Source organism: Argopecten irradians, chromosome 2, assembly GCF_041381155.1.
Source record: "Argopecten irradians isolate NY chromosome 2, Ai_NY, whole genome shotgun sequence".
In the NCBI taxonomy this organism is placed as follows: domain Eukaryota; kingdom Metazoa; phylum Mollusca; class Bivalvia; order Pectinida; family Pectinidae; genus Argopecten; species Argopecten irradians.
The window spans coordinates 6,656,617-6,674,819 of NC_091135.1; the positions used below are offsets into that span (position 1 = coordinate 6,656,617).

The 18,203-nt window shown below is 34.0% G+C and overlaps 2 protein-coding genes across 2 annotated transcripts; both read right to left on the bottom strand.

Annotated features, from left to right (window-relative positions):
- Positions 1 to 13,227: 13,227 nt before the first annotated feature.
- LOC138314273 (heavy metal-binding protein HIP-like) lies at positions 13,228 to 14,653 on the bottom strand. Its single transcript, XM_069254528.1, is given in 3 exon segments — positions 13,228 to 13,398; positions 13,401 to 13,760; positions 14,359 to 14,653. Coding segments are annotated over 3 exon segments (684 nt in total). The 5' UTR covers positions 14,615 to 14,653; the 3' UTR covers positions 13,228 to 13,330.
- Positions 14,654 to 15,283: 630 nt separating this feature from the next.
- On the bottom strand, positions 15,284 to 18,077 carry LOC138316866 (uncharacterized). The gene is made up of 2 exons (XM_069258515.1): positions 17,907 to 18,077; positions 15,284 to 16,233 (listed from the first exon to the last, which is right to left on the bottom strand). The coding sequence occupies exon 2, from the start codon at positions 16,180 to 16,182 to the stop codon at positions 15,358 to 15,360; it is 825 nt and encodes a 274-aa protein (XP_069114616.1). The 5' UTR covers positions 16,183 to 16,233; positions 17,907 to 18,077; the 3' UTR covers positions 15,284 to 15,357.
- Positions 18,078 to 18,203: the final 126 nt, after the last annotated feature.

Consider the following 18,203-nt stretch of genomic DNA (forward strand, 5'->3'; position numbering starts at 1 on the left):
TTTCTCGTAGTTGTTTAGTTTTGTGTGAACTCAATCAATAAAAAATCAATTTTTATCTTATATTTTTTTACTTATGAAACCATCATTACCTGTGAGGGACATGATATTTTGACAGACTTGATGATCTAGCTAGGTAGACTTGTCCTATACATTATAATCACACAATGGCCAGGTGATCCAATCATATAGTGAATCTATTTGTAAAATATTGTGCTCATCGCTATAAGGATGTTTTTTTTTAAATAAAATAATACTTAATATCCTGATATTTTACACCATGACCTAACAAGTTTGTATTAATTAAAGAAATGTGTTATAATGACCCGAATAACGATAGTGTAAGCTATACGTTGACCTCGCATATTAATAAATATCTGTAATATATGTCAAGATGGGACACTGTCCATGTACCTTCTAGTCGAATTGTCTGAGAGCTGATAATAAGAGGACTTGGTAATAAGATAAACAGGTTCCCTGGAAATGTTATTTTTAGAGAAAACATTCACTGTGTTAATAAGAACATGACGTTCATGTGACAGTAACGTGATGGATAAAATGGAGGACTTTGTTTATGAGGGACCTAACATCATAGAAAAAAGCAACTTTGTATTTAATCAATTAAAGATGCTCCATCGCCGACAGAGCATAAACGATACTCATAATTCAAAGAATAAATCGTGTATGCATATGCCTAATTAACACAAAAATGATATAAAATAATTTATTTTGTTTTTTGTTGTATGCGCAATCAGTGCTCATTCCATATAGGACATAGTGCCACGGTTTTTTTTCGGGACGCAATAAATTATATTTAATATTTTTATCATTAAAGTAAAATTAGAAGCTCAAGCTATTTAATTGGGGTAATGGTGTAAAGTAAATGACTTTTAAAACTGACGAAAAATACTAAATCGTCTGCTTCTGCCTTTGATAGAGACAAAATACCATTTGTAAGTGGTGGAGCATCTTTAATCAAAATATATCAAAATATTGTAATACTATAATGACCCGAATGATGACATTCTATGCTATCTGTTGCCTTCGCTTAGAATGTTTTTTTTCATAAGACCTAAATGACGTTGTAAAGAACGTTTAATCTCAACCGCCTGTACGCCGTCAGTTACCCTGTTGTGTTAGTGTTGACTTGTATGTGTACGACCTTATACACATGTTTAATCATCCTCGATACTCCAGGGGTTCCGATCACTTACGATTTCTTCACCCCTGGACTATCTCATAGTAAAACTGAAGGCAGCTCAGGTGAACAAATCTGAGCCAATCACAGGCCTGCAACTTGTTTCTTTGCAGACTACAGAGAGAGCGATGCCCAACTTCAAAGACACAGTCAACCATAATGTACCTTTATACAGCTCTTTTTGTGTACATCAAAGGATTAAATTATCTGTTTTGTTCTGTTGCCTCCAGTTTTACTATGAGATAGTCCAGGGGTGTAGAGATCGTTAGTGATCGGAACCTCTGGAATATCGAGGATGATGTTTAATCAGTGACCGTGATTCGTCAACATTTTTGCTTCACATCCTGGTGGAACCAATCAAATGTATGATATCATCGAGATAAACTATGATTGGTCAAGGTTTCCAACACAACACTTAGCGGAACTCACCTTGGTAAGAGTCTGATCCTTATTCAGAATTGATAATCCATGTATCGATACCTATTACTGTAGATCATTTATAATCAGCAAAACATCAACTTTGATAAGTAAAGGTGATTGTTTGCGTTGAATAAAAAGATACCTTTGTTATTTTTTAATAGAGCAGACGTGCGTCCTGAGCGTATACACCCAGTGTGATGTGGCATTTTAAAATGGTCGCGTTGAATTTAATTTCTAAGACATATTGAGAACGTTGGCTTTAAAATTACCCATCATGGAATACAAAGATAAACAACTAGTTACGTACAATTCATAATTACCAATCGCATAAATATCGACTTATTGCTTTCATTTAAAAAAACGGTGTTAACTTGATAAATATGATTTTAATTTCCACTTTTTGATTTCTGACTTAAAGAACTACATATTAACATGTGTGGAGATGAATAAGATGCCTTGAATATCACACAATGACCAGGTGATCTGATCCTATTGTGGATCTGTTTGTATATCATTGTGTTAATCGCTATAAGTTTTTAAAATAAAATAATACTTAATACCATAATGTTTTACACCGCCAAATGACCGTATTTCATTAATTGACGTAGTGTTACAGTCATTACACGAAAAACTATATTGTAAGTTATCTTCTATTGCCGTCACTTATCAATTAATACCTGTGTGATATATGTCCATGTAACTTTTAATCGAATTGTCGGAGAGCTGATTATACATGTACGTGGACTTGGTAATAAGAAAAAAAAAGATTACCTGGAAATGTTTTTTAAGAGCACATTTACCGTTTTGATAAGAAAATATAATAATAAGAAAAAAACAGATTACCAGGAAATGTGTTGTTTTAAAGAGAACATTTACCGTTTTGATATGAAATAACGTTCATGTGACGGTCACGTGATCGATAATGGAGGATTTTTTTATGAGGAACCTAACACCAAAGTAAATAAAAAGACAACTGTGTGATTGTCTTAGTGTCGACTTGCATATGTTCGAAGTATACACATGTTTAATCAGTGACCGAGATTGGTCAAGATTTTCGCCTCAAATCCAGGTGGAACCAATCAAATGGTTGATTAATTACTTATGATACCATAGAGATAAACTTTGATTGGTTAAGGTGTCCACCACAACACTAAGCAGAATACCTCATTGAATTGAGAATTAATAATCAGAGTATTGATACCTATTACTGTAGATAATTTGTACTAATTTGTATACACGTGTAAAACAGCAACTTTGATTAATCAAGGTTTTCACCGGAATAAATGGCAGAACCCATCAAATGGAAGAGATCGTCTTGCTTTGATTTTTACCTGATTCCTTTTAAGACAAAAGTATTGTTAACACTTTTACAAGTGCCCCATGTGATGTATAATTTTATTATTAAAAGAACACAAACAATTAGTTTTGATATCGGGTATTTATTTTTGATCACATGCATGTTTATCTTGGAGAGTGAATTTATGAATAATTATAAGAAACCAGCATCAAATGCAGCCTACGTACGTAGGGGTTAATAAACATGCGATTTTAACCTTGAACATAAGATGAGCCCAAAGATCAGCAGGTATCAAAATTACAAAGTATACCAACGCCGTGTGTACGTCCTTGAACATGATACGAACATGATACTAACTGTTATTCAGGTCAAGTGAGACTTTGCAAAAACTTTGCAATTTCGCATGTCTTGTAAATGAAGTGATTGTTTGTCTTGAATAAAACAATTTTGCCTTTGCTATTTTTATTGAGTAACCGTACGTTCTGAGCGTATATACATTGTGTGATGCTGCTTCTTAGATAAGTTGTATTTTTCTTCGACACATTGAGAACGTCAGCGATCTTTACAAGTAACCATCATGTAATACAAAGATAAACAATTAGGAACGTACAATTTATAGTTATCAATCGTATAATTATCGATTTTTTTTACATTTGTTTCACAAAACTGTATAAGTTTGATAAACAAAATTTTGTAAAACAAGTTTGTATAAATGAATGTATTTTAATTACCTGAATAACGATATTGTTAGCTAACTGTTGCCTTCGCTTATCAATAAATATCTATGTAATATATGTCAAGATGGGGCACTGTGTCCATGTACCTTCTAGTCGAATGTTTGTCTGAGAGCTGATTGCATGTTTGAAAATTAGAGATATATAATCGAGCTTCTGTCAGATAAAGATTTATGTTAATTGAAATCGTAAGACTATTTGAACCGTTTGATTACATAATGAGCTTACTGCAAAGCATCATATACATGTTATTTTACCCACGTTAATCCAAGATGCTCATGTAATATATTGCACAGGGAAAGTCGTTCTAAAATGAATTAGCTGTAATATTGGAACGATAAACCTGACCACAAACTTGCGGGTTTCGTGATCGAAAAAAAATCATCAAAATTTTACGATGCGACAGCTTGTGTTAATTTCAATTCAACTTGACTCTGCAAAATTGCTTTGAGATGGAAATCGTGAAATAGTAGTTGAAGGGACTTGTCTTTAATTATTTCAAAGGCACGTATTTGTAACTTCCACTTGTGATTAAAATACAATCGTAACAGTTTAATTAATTTAGTAAATGGGAAATTAATTTAACTAACACAATTATGCTCTAAGAATCTTTTGAAAATAACGAATGTTCTAAAATCTAACATTGTCGACTATCAGTATTATGATAATCAATGTACTAATGACCTAAATAGCGACATTTTAAACTATCTGTCGCCTTCGCTTGAATGTTTATTTTCCCAAGACCTAAACGACATTGTAAAGAATATTATCTAGATCCTCAGTTATCTGTCATCTTCAGTTGATAAGGACATTCAAATTTTCAACCAATAGAGTATAAAAATCTATGTGATGATTAGGAACTTTAATTTGGCATTTACAACTGAAAGCTTTTCTAATTTTCGAAATTTGGATGATTAAGTTTGGCGATATTAAGTATAACAAGAGTTGACATGAGGCGGTAAAATCATCAGAGAGATGCAAATAGATCAAGCAACTGCGAATACTTTATTAATAAGATTCACCTTTCCTTACTTATATATATGAAAGTTTTAAAGGGAATAGCATTATTTTATGATATTTTAATCACATATTGTACCTGGTTTCCAGTAACTTGCCCATTTGATACTTTGACTTTGCTAATAATTAGCAATGTATTGTGAAATTTGGTTGTGCCAGGCAGGAGATCCGTTAAGACGTCGTCACCTGAGGAATCAATGGCAACATGGCAAGGTGATAGACACCGTTGGATTTTTATAAAACATTTACATTGTTTACGATAACATATTCCCCGAAATTATCCGAAAACCATATGGGATCGAATACTCCGGACACCGGCTATTTCGTGAAAGGCGATGTACATGCGACTTATGCCACTACATTGTAAAATATACCCGAACACAAAAACAAAAAGTTGTTGTAATTGTCAAAACAAGTAATCGCAACTATAACTAAACTGGTATTAATTCCCTATGACATCTTCTGAAATTCGGCTTACATGTAAGTCAATGCTTGCAAATGGTAAAACCTTACATAAAATATCGTATGAAATGAACACTCGATTATAGTTATCCAATAATATGCGTGTTATCCAGTGATTGGGTTTATGTAATGTAACTAGATATTTGCATGGTAAATATCTTTGTGTGCCCTACATGAATTCCGATTTGATGTAATGCTATATACATAGCACTATCATTGGCGACAGTATTTGGGAATAGCGCGGATACATGGTTCCTCTGCTTGAAAATTAGTTGCCCTGAAGTTCTTCAGAATGCAGATTCTTCTAATGTGATAAAATTATCGTAAATTTTGTTCATGTATTAAATTACGGCATTAGAGATATGGATCACTAGAAAAACTAGGATGTCTTTGCATGAATATATTAAATACATTTACTGGTTTTCCAATAATATTTATATAATTTACATGTGCTCGACCAATTTGTACCATGATGTACACCACACAGAAAAATATAAAAGTGAAAGAGAAATATTGCGCAGGTATTGAAATATGAGTTTTCTCCAATATTTCAGTACATGCTTCCGTGACATTTCATCAATGTGAGAAATTTTAGGTGAAACGCAGTTTAATCAAATTATTAAAACACAATAAAGCACTTGTCGTTCGGTACGTATAAGAAAAATTCAATCTTATATTCCCTTTATAATTACAAATGCATATTTAAGTAATTGCTTATGTTGTTATTTTGTTGCAAAAGTCAAAGTCCTAAATGTGTGATACATCACCAAAACCCGAAATGAGAAATGATAATTTACGGAATAAAACAATTGAAAGTGCATGTCATGTCAATTTGGACCGTTTTACCGCCACTTAGTAAAGCATTTTGCAAGGATATACCATTTGGTCTGCTGCATATTGGATGCTATTCAGAATATCCGGTTTTTTCTGGGTTCATGGTAATTTCAGTGGTCAAACGTCAATGTTTAAAATGCTCTCATTGCTGAAGCAGTTAATACCAGACTAGAGTAGAAATTATAATTTTGCAATGGTGGTCTGCAAAACAGGTATTTCAGAAAACGGTTAAACATTTGTACAAAGAAGATCACAGTGACGTAGTTGAATATTTGTTCTATTTTAGCTTTAAAAACGTAAATGAATTTGATGGAAGCTTTAAATCTGTAAGGAGTTGATAGGATAGTTTGAGATGGATGTTTCGAACTGCATGTGGACCTTAACTTGACCTGGATAGATTAATACGAATACATATTAGTTTCACATCGGCTAGGTGACGGGCATAAATTAGGTCACATTCAATTAATGGTATCCTCTGTCAACTGATCATCTTCTGGATTTTCAATATTTATAACAGATAACTGCCCAAAGTGATACCTTCATTTTACTGTGTCATGTGCTTACTAGATGTTATCGCCAGTTTCGTGTGTAGCTGCGCACGCAGCACGACTGATAGTATGGCGGTATATATATATAAACAAGCATGCATATATTTAGTCAGTGATGAACCAAGTCTACCTGCTTCTCTTGCTTATGCAAGTTGCTTAAGTTTGATACATGTAGTATTTATACATCTCTTCATTTATGATGAACAGTGGGGAATAATATACTTGTGCAAAGAGAACTGTTTATAGCCTAAGTGACTAACTTCATCTTCATCAAATGGTTAGTGAGTTCATCTTTGTTTTCTGTAGTGATCGGTAGCACCATCACAGAATTACACTGAATCAGTCACGAACATACTTCACACAAGGACATCATAGAGATTCACGGCAACTTGGTCTGCGCTGGATACATTTACACATTTGCCTTTACCAGTGACGTATCCCACAGATTCACGGCAACTTGGTCTGCGCTGGATACATTTACACATTTGCCTTTACCAGTGACTTTGTGAATGAGTATTTTCCTTCTGTGACGTATCCCACATCATTTACATCACGTGACTTTTGTAGGTATTTACCAACCCTCTACAACAGCTTCATAATGTCTACAGCTCGGTTATTCTTCTATTTACTCTTTGTATCCTACACACAAGCCTAAAGCATACTTGAGGAGTGTGAGAATGAAACATTGACAATAAGTGAGTCATGCAAAGCACATCCGGATACACCAAATTTGTTTAAAACTCTCAAATCGGTGGCTCAAGGAAACAAAGCAATTCTTGGCTTGGATATTTTTACCAACAATCAAACAGAGTCTTTATTTGTATTTGAAGCAGTTATGTCAGATTACGGGGAAAGCGTTCTACGAATTAAATCGTATCTTCAGTTTCTTTCGGTGGTGATTATGGGTAATAATATAACAAGAAGATCTATAGTATTTGACGAAGAACCAGACGGATGTATGTATAACGAAACCCAGTATAACAGTGACTCCGTCAAAAATAAACTCAGAGATTGGATCATATGTGGCTTTACACAAATGGACAGAAGTGGCAGTGCTGTATTATGGATAAATAAACTGTGTTATCAATTACCTGAATCCGACGTTGACCTATCCTTAGGCGAGTTCCTCAGGAATCACTCATACAAATGTTGTAATGACTTTATTCCAACATGTGCCATTCTTGAAAAGGATAGTAAGATAAGAAACAGACTACTTAAATTTTTGGGGATATGGCTATCGATTGTATGTTGACATGCCTTATCATATTTGATGTGTTTTTCCACATAATACCACGTATTTCAAAGGTTACATTTTCCTGTAAAGAAAACGACAGAAGGTGCCATTGTCCGAACTAGTTACTCCCAACAGTTTATCACTATTCTAGAATAATTTCACGTTCCTAAAAAAATGTCCCAATTTGAGACAAGAAATCGTATTTGATGACAGTTTCTATTGTTACTGTTGCAATTATGTATTTTTGATTTTGTTGACGACTCCTGGCTAGTGTATTTAATTATTGAGACTATGAATCCAAAATATGATCTACGGATAATCATTGGCTCAATAGTCATAATCATTGCTTTTTTGTTTGCACGCATTTCATAAATATAATGAAAAGGGTAATTTGCGAAAGAATTACGTCATGCTGTTTCAGGTCATGTTCTACATTTTTTTATTACTGTTATGGTTACATTTTATTGACAGGTTCCATTAGACTTTTGATCGTTCAGGTTCTTGGTTTCATGGTCAATACAGGGGCCAACTGGTATAATGTTTTGGGGTCATACATATTATTTTTCATTCCATTTAACTTGAAATTTGTCTATTCGATGCGAAAGAGATACGTTGACTATCTAAGGTTTATCCTGAACACAGTTATTGAAAACAAATCTTCTTTAAATACAATTCTAGTAAAGGAAAAGGATAAAAAATGGAGATCCATAGGCAATTATTTTAAAAATGAGGTATCAGCAGAAGAAAACCTGATATATGTGCTCAAGAATAACGAATATGCAATCAGTTTGGGAACATTTTTGGAATTATGCACTCCTGAGCAACAATTTGCTCTGATCTCTTATGTTTTTTTTTTTTAAATATATTTTTATTGACATAGTATTATTTCTAATTCTATATGAATTACATGAATTCGGGAAGGTAATATGCCGTTTCCACCGCTGATTCACAAATTTTAAGTATATTCTCTGTGCTATCGTTATTTATCACAAAATCATTTTCTGATTCCGAAAACATCAATGAAGCTTGTGAAGATATAAATGAAAAAGAAAAAAAGATACTCCAATATTTCACAGACGCATCAGAAACCGAATTAAAACAATATGAATCTACAGAGGTCACTCCATTAATTAGCAGGCGGACTCTGAACACATATGAAATTGACTGAATTACTTTTAAAGGCGTAGCATATGCGTAAAAATATGGAGAAATATCATTACAGTTTATGAAGTCCATTTAAGCACTGAGTGTTTCTCAGTTGGCATTCATAACCCATATGAATGCCAACTGGACAGAGGCAAATTCCATGAAGCGCTTCATGTTTTGAATTTGCCTCTGTTCAGTTGGCATTCATATCGGCTATAAATGCTAACTTAAAGACGTTCAATGCTTATATTTATATTTGGTTACAATTTGATAATGAAATCTCGAGATATTTTGCATCTATAATGAATTAATCATTCGTTATCGACAGTCATTTGAACAGCCGTTTTCCATGATCGCTGGCACGACAATTGTGACGTCACAATGATAATGACGTCATAATAAACGATTGAAGTTCATGCTCTATATGACTGCCAACTGCGCTTGGTAAGGTTACATAGAGAGACTGCAGTGAAAAGATTATTGTCGAAACAATTTTGAATTAATGATTCTTACTCCTCGTATACCAAAACTGTTATTAGGCAACACTCTTTATGTTTACTGCTGGTTAGGTTTGTACAGAACAAGTCTACGACAGAACAGTTGTCGAACAGACATAGGTATAATTTGTCCAAAAATTCTAAGATAATTTGACAAACTGTTCTACTCTTAGGAAGCCTGAAAAATAGAGGCAAGGTATTGGACAGACTGCGGAATTTGGATTCTGTTGATATGAATAAATGTCCTACACTTTCGTGTTGTATAGCAGCTGCTATTTAGCAATGGATGTAAGTCAAATAGTCTATAGCGTAAGAAAGGAAGGGACAGTCAGTTTGGGGCGTGTTATTGCCGACGTTTGTCCAATAATTTACATAATAACCAGTTTTAGTCTACCACCGTGTCTGGAAAACAGTCAAAGTTTGTATTAATATAAGATTTTGCAAGATTTTTCATAGTTGGATGTGTTAGATGTGTGAGAAGATATTTTCGAGTCATGTGTATGAAGTCATCAAGTATTTGTAATTCACTTCCTATGGATAAGTGATTGTAGTACATGCATATATGACTATGTTCTGATCCAGCAAAAATCATATAATCAAATAGTGGAAATATTTAACTATTGCTTGTATCTAATAGTGTTCAATATAAAGAGAGATTGATGTTAATGTTTCTGAGATTGTTTAGATAATTTGTATATATTTTAACTCTTTAGCCATTTTACATATGTTCTATATATTCATGACATATTTTGTTTATTGATAAATTTTAATTATATACACAATATGTACTCCTATCGTTGCCTTGTTTACATGTACTATAAACATGGATATATTCTGGTATATATTATCTAATATCGCGATTTGCTGTGTAAATATTTCATGATGTCATTACTTCCCGCGCGATAAATATATTAACATTTAACAACATAGTTTCATATACTGTAAACCAATATATAATACTTCGCGTTAAAGTTATTGTCCAAAAATATTCGCGACTACATAAATTCACGGTGAGGGGCTTTTGCAAATTATTTTGTATTCATCTATACATTTGACACAAGTATTAGCGAAACATTTGAATTCGCATGCGAGATATTTCGCGAAAAGTGGTTTACAATTTTCACCAAATATCACGTGCGGGGAATTTTTTGCGCAAAAAAGTCTGCGTAATTAGCGTAAGTTTCCCTCTCGCGAAAATGTCCCCGTTTACAGTAATCCCACTACTGTTTTGCTAAATGTTTCTATCGTTTGTTTTAATTGTGCATCCATACCAAATTTTGAACTGTTGCTGTCCAGCATGTCATCTCTGATACATATGACTGGACAGCTTAAGTTGATTTACTGGATGATGTGATTTCTTGTGCATATTATATAATAATGGTCAATAAAAGTTTTGATTTAATGGGATAGACTATTCATGCTATTCAATGTTTCAATATCTTATTAATTGAATAGATGACATAAGGAATAAAGACATTTGATGTTTAACAATTTTGTTTTCTTCTTCAATTCATACGCTTCATTTTCATGTGTCATTCTCATTTTCGGGAACGTATAGCAGAATAGAATTGCAATAATTATCCTGTAACAGTCACTAAAGCGTAGTTGCCTTAAGAAAAAAGTTTCATGCAGTTAGGCCATCACCCTGGTTAATATCAGCTAAATATCGGGCTTGATATACGTTATACTCATGATCATATACTTATACAGAACATCAATATTTCTCCCTTACTTGACAGTGGTATCCCGCGGTTGTTAGGGAAAAGATAACTCTGCCTTTTACCGGGATAAGGAAAAGACAGCTTACATGCGCTAGAAAATGACGTGACGTCATAAATACATTCGACAATCATTGCCGACGACGTCATTAATATTTAACGCTTTGCGACGTCAATGTAAAAGTATGAGAGAATAATAATCAAACATGGGGATACAAGGTGGACAGGGATATCTCAACCCTCGTAGTTAAGATTAATAGAATCTTTCACCCTCTTTGGTGTGAGACAGGAGAATCTCAACCCGAGAGGTAAGATTCTTAAGCTGTCAAACACGAGACATTTCCGAGTGTTTGACAGCTTTTTAAATAAGAACCTTATTCCAAGGGTTGAGATATCCTATCTCACCCAAAAGAGGGTGAATGATTCTTCTTCTCTTACCCTATGTGAGCACGTGCAAATATCTCGTGTAGCTTGTCTTTACCCTAGGGTGAGATAGAAAAATCTCACACCGGTAAAATTGGGGATATCCCTATCCTGGGTAAGAGAAATCCTTGTCCACTTGACAGATTCATGTAAGATTTTATTATTAATCATTCATATCCACATATGAAAGAGTCTTATGATATTTGTCAGTGTACCGTACCTGATAACATTTCAGGTCCTCTCCAGACATAGATGGCTCTCTTTTTTTTTAAGATTTATGATGTAGTACAAATATTACGTACTTCATCATATATTTAAAGTGGTAGACACCTGTGTTCCAAGTAAGAAAATGTACTGCAGCAAACGTTTTTTTGGACCATTTGCTTTGTTCTTTGGTGCCTCGTGACCGTAATTGCATATTATATATGGAAATTTCTTCTTTCAATAAAGTGCACTGTCTGCCAAACGTCATACCATGGATCATGGACGTAGACACAGTTCCTTGTGTGGATTGCCAGTTTGACGCGTACGTTACTTCATGCGTGTATCCACGATATTGAGTTCGGCCGAAAAACTACATTACACTATCATAAAGAATGTTGTTGTTGGCTAAGTGTACCAAACAAAAAACAACTGTTTCAGTACAACGTTAATTTTCTTACCTACGTACAACAATGCGGAACCGTGCAAGGGGGTCAGGGTACTCTTACAGAGGAACTGTATAAAATAAAACATCATTAAAGGGACAATTCACTCAGGCTAATTCTTTAACATAACCGAAAAGCAAAATATAGCATAAATGTATTGTTCTACATTTCTTATGAAACATATAACATAAAATATTGACAAATTCCACGTCATTGTTCAGTATTTTAATTGATACCGTTGTAATTACAAATCGTTGATCAATATGGTTAAGCAGGTACAATGTGTACGCTGTAACCATACCCGAGCCAAAGTCACGCACGTTAAGCAAGTGAACTACATAACCACTGAGGTGATAAAATGATTTGTTAGGCAAGATAATTCACTTAATAAGGTAAACACACTATTGTCAGAGCGATTTGAGAAATTCTAGACAAAAGTTGCATTACTCTACGAGCAAGGGACATGGTTCGGCATACAAGATGTTTGACCACAATGTGTAATGGCGGACAGCGAGCGAGTTTGAACATTTCACACGCATTTCACCACCATAGGCTTTTCTGGCATATCACAGTAAAACCGACTGATCTAATTTCCACTAGAGCTGGTTTTTTCCCGATATATGTACAAATTTTAATGTTCTCTTAGACCGAATTGTCCCTTTAAACTCAATATGAACTATAAATAAATAGAGAATTGTTTGTAAGTACTATTTGAAGTAGAAATAAGCTTTTTGAAAAGACAAAACAGAAGATTGAAGAGAAATATTCTGTATCGACACTTAAATTCATATATATGGATCTTCATTATATGAATAAACATTTTCGGATCTACAATAATTTGCATACAAATCTGTATGGTCGTCGTGCAAATGAGATATACTACCGATACAACTGTCGTTCGGTGTTAGGCGAAACGCTGATATTGATTTGTATTGTATGTGGTCACGAATATTCGTATACATTGTATGTGGTCACGAATATTCGTATATGTGTATGTGGTCACGAAATTAAGATGGTTAAACCCAACGAAATGCAAAATGTAGATAAAAACAGAATAATTGAAGCAATGTTGTAATATACATAATAGTAAGGCGACAACATCAAAAGCAAACAGGAATATCACACGGCCAGGTGTACTACATCAGTGTAAAAAGTTACTCATAATTCAACAACCAACCGGAGAATGTGGCAAAGTTCTGCCCACTGGTGAAACCAGAGTGAAACGAGTCAGATCGAATCCATACAGTGTTGCCGGTATCGAGGTGTACGACTACAGAGTTAGAGGCCATACTGTAGTCAACATGGTCTCCGGAGTCGGCCCACACCCTCCCATACTGCGCGCCATTTACAACCAACTCCGTCTGCATGTGAGTATTGTCCTTGTTAACTGTGGTCCAGAAGAAGACATAAATCCCAGGCTTTGGAGCTGTAAATATCCCATCATCATGGTTGTAGGCATTACCTATATTGGTCCGTACTCTGTCGAACAGGACCGTCTGGTGAGTACCAAAATGAGACTGGTCAGCGGACAGCTGGGCGTAGAAGGCAACTCCTACGGTACTAGGTATTTCTGCCACTCGCTTTCGATCTGTGTAAAAAGAATATCAAAAGTGAATATGAGATTACCTTACATCAAATACTGACAAAGTGATAACCGTAACCTGAAGTAAATGAAAATAAATGTCGAGATGATTTTATCAACAGGAACCAGGGAATTACTTACAGTCTAAAAAGTGTATTCTACTTGACATATCATTGTGTTCTTATATCATTTTCAAACGTTAGCAATGAATTTGAAAAATAAAATTAAAAAAAAAAAAAACAAAAACAAGTACAAATTATATATATTTGTATAACAGAAAGTTACCGAGATAAGCATCTACGTCATAGGTGTAGTGCGGCTACACATCGTCTCATCGTCGTTAAAAAGGAATACATGTATGTTCAAAATATCTTACATATAAAGCTTTAACCTTAAAAGATGTTATCATTTCGATGTTGGTATACAACATATAAAACAGACATTCAATCGACATCGTTTTGATTTCATAAATTCACAGAGCAACTTTTACTCTTATGTAGTCGAGCTGTAATTTGATTAGCTGAATAAAAACGATATCTACATAAAGCTCTCGTCAATCAAATTGAAGCTTAATTTTTGAACCTTGTTAGAATATCCCACTCACCTTTCCTTTGACTCTCATCAGACGATAATCGAACGATATCAGACTTCAAAGCCTTTATTTCATTTTCCTGCTTTTCTATTTTCTGTTGATATCCACGAAGAGTAGCCGAAACTTCCTCCTTCAATTTATTGATGTCTACAAGTGTTGCTAACTGATCATGACCGTCCAAGGCATTGCCTGATCCAGAATCGAACTTACACAAAACCAAAAACAGAAATATCCAATACATTGTGTAGTTGCAATATTCGGTTTGCATATACGACCTGAATGTAAGATAAGCCTATCTACGGTATGGTGCCATAATATACTCTAGATAAGAATAAGCTATTAATAACCTAACTAAAGGATCCAACAAGCTTTCATAAACAAATCACAAAGGTACCATATAATTTCGAAAAAAGAGTAATTTTATCGTTAAAAGATGTATTGGAAGTGCGACATATTCTCAGTAAATATTAAATGTGTTCAATGATGCGCTCTATAGTTTCATAGACAAACACTTTGCAAAAAAATAACCAAAATTGTCAAAAGTTCCACATTTTCATAATTCATGCATATTTCGGATGGTTACCATGTCAACTAGCGGCAGAATAAGAAAACAGTCACTATAGTTGAATCAGGGATGTACTAAATATTTAAATACAACAAGTCTATCACCAAATAACAGTTTTCGAAAAAAAAATGATGAATTTCGGAAACCCAGTGTCTAAACTCCACTACGCTCCGTTCACCCTCGGAAACCCAGTATCTAAACTCCACTACGCTCCGTACACCCTCGGAAACCCAGTATCTAAACTCAACTACCGCTCCGTTCACTCTCGGAAACAAACCCAGTATCTAAACTCCACTACACTCCGTTTAAAAACCATAGGCTGATTATCGTGGGTAACCGAAAATTAGTTAGAAAATACAAATCAGAAAAATGTTTTTTAATGTTGAGATATTTATTGCAAATCACATTTATTATTAAACAACACAATAAAAGTTAGTGAACACCCGTTAAGCAATCGTATAGACTCTGATAGGATTGCCTGTATCAGAGCGAGACACTAAGAGTCTTTTTCTCTTCCTCTGATAGCAGATACTGCCAGGTTTGGTAAGGTCTTGTATGACAGGGGACTTACTCATTTGTCCATCTTGTGATATTTGACACACCAACCCTTCAGCGAAAGATGAGACTAAGATGCTACCCGCCACCAGAGCTATTCCTAGAGGCCCTCGTGATGTCTCAACCTCCCATAATGGTTTCCCATCAAAAGACATACAACGAATTTTATTCTTATAGCAGTCGCATATGTAGAAACGACCATCTTCACCAGCCAGAAGATTATATCCTAAATGTGCATTTCCCTTCTCTGAAAATATAGTATTTCTTTTACCATCTATATCAATTTGCTCAACAGATAATTCACTCACGCCTGTTTTTTGATATTTTGATGACAAGCATACGAATGTCTTGTTCACGTATGCAATATCACAAACTGCATAATGTTCGTTCTCCCATTCTATATCTTTAGTCTGATGTATTTCGTTGTCTTCAGTCTTATACAGGGTAATGTGGTTTTTCATATCCCCGGATGACACCGCTACAATAGAATTACTCACAACAGTCAAACCAGCAGGCGCTACTCCGACATCGACGTAATGTAAAAACTGTAAGTCTGCGCTAAACAACTTTAGTTTCCTATTAGCACGATCTAGTGCTAATACATTGTCGTTTGGCAACGTAACTATTTTTTGCACCTCGGACATGCCATGATGGAAATCCAAAGGAAGTTTTGTCGAGAACTGTGAACTGTAGACAGCTTTCAGAGGTCTTGACATAGTTCTGTTTGGTTCTTGAGGATTTACCGGTTGCGTGTTCTTTCAAATTATCTGTGAAAAAAAGTAGTTTATGTGAAGGTCACCATTATAGACAAACTAAAAACTCCAGATATTTCCTCTAATCTGTTAGCATAACATGTGTACATTTGTCTTTTATTAACTTATTAAAGTTTAGTTATCACTGCGTGATAATTTTGGTAAACGGCATTAAGAAATAATTGGAAAAAACTTTAGAAGTCTTCTTATTAAAGATGCCGCTGACAAATAACATTTTTTTCTCTATCAAAAACAGGAGCAGGCGATTAAGTATTTTTCTTCGTTTACAAAAGTTACATTGTTTACATCATTACCACAAGTGAAGAGTTTAAGCGTCTAATTTAATTCAAGATAAAAAATATTAAAAATAATTAATTGCATCCCGAAAAAAATCCATGGCACTATATCCTATATGGAATGAATTACTGATTACGCATGCACCAAAAGCAAAATGAATCATTTCATATTATGTTTTGAGTTAATTAGACATATATATACAACACAAATTATTGTTAAAATGACGAAAATCGTTTATTGTCTGTAGGCGGTCGAGCATCTTTGAAAAAAAAATTATGAAAAAAATAAATAAATAAAAAGCCCGTTCTTATCATGTACTAATAATAATATTATTTTCGGACTGATTTCGGAGCTTGATTTACTACCTAGAGATTTAAGGAAAAAATATTACCAGTGTAAGAAAATCACCAAGTCATGTAGCTTTTTATATAGGCTTTGATTTAATGTTTTCACAAATTAAATTAAATGGAAGCTAGATACCAAGCGATATTTGTAAACCGTTAAAGATGCTCCATCGCCGACAGAGCATAAATGATATTCATTATTTGAACAATAATTGGCGTTTAATCGTGTATATATATATCTAATTAACACAAAACATAATATAAAATAATTTATTTTGCCTTTGGTTCATGCGCAATCAGTACTTCATTCCATATAGGATATAGTGCCACGGAATTTTTTCGGGATGCAATTAATTATTTTTTATATTTTTAACTTATAAGTAAAATTAGAAGCTCAAACTTTCAATGGTGGTAATGGTGTAAACTAATTAACTTTTGTAACTGAAGAAAAATCCTAAATCGTCTGCTCCTGTTTTTGATAGTGAAAATATACCATTTGTCAGCGGTGGAGCATCTTTAAAATAAATGTAATGGGATAGATTTTTACAATAAGCTATCGAAAAGGTGCAATAAAATCAATGATACAAGGATACATATATACTATGACCACATATGTTATATTGTTTGGAGAATGTATTATAGTACTATTATTATAATATATGTTTCTCCCTTAAGAGCCCCACAAGTTAATCCAAAGCATGCAATTACCACCGCTATACATACCGTGTTAATCCAATGTATACACATGACATTGTGGTAGGACTAATGAAATATGCCACACCATAACACAATTTCAAATATCGATCGATAATATTTTAAGTATTGAATATTGTAAACACATCTATCAGGATTGAATGTTCTGTTCATACAATTCTGTAATAATACATTTGTAATAATAGATCTGTTTTAAAACAATAATATGATACAGGTAGTAGTAACCTGATCATAGCTACTAAATCATTATAAAGTTAACCCCAATAATCTGGAGTATTTTATTATACATGGCTAGTTAGCGTCCTTAGCGACGTGTCATGAATATATATTTACCTCCCTGTTGTGGTCATATTTCATCCTTCCTTGACTTATTTAATTATTCCATGATTGCAATACTCTGGAATACTATTTGTATGGTAGGTTCAAATCCTGTCTATACACACTTTACAATCAACAATTGAATATGCACAGACTATATACGTACATGGTATGAAAGGTCCCTTGTGATACGGGATACCGTTGAAGCTATTTTTAGCGCTTACTAGCTAATAACATAGAGCTATAAATAGATTCATAACACAAAATACTAGCGTAAAACGCTGTATATAGCTATACAGCTAGATAACTCAC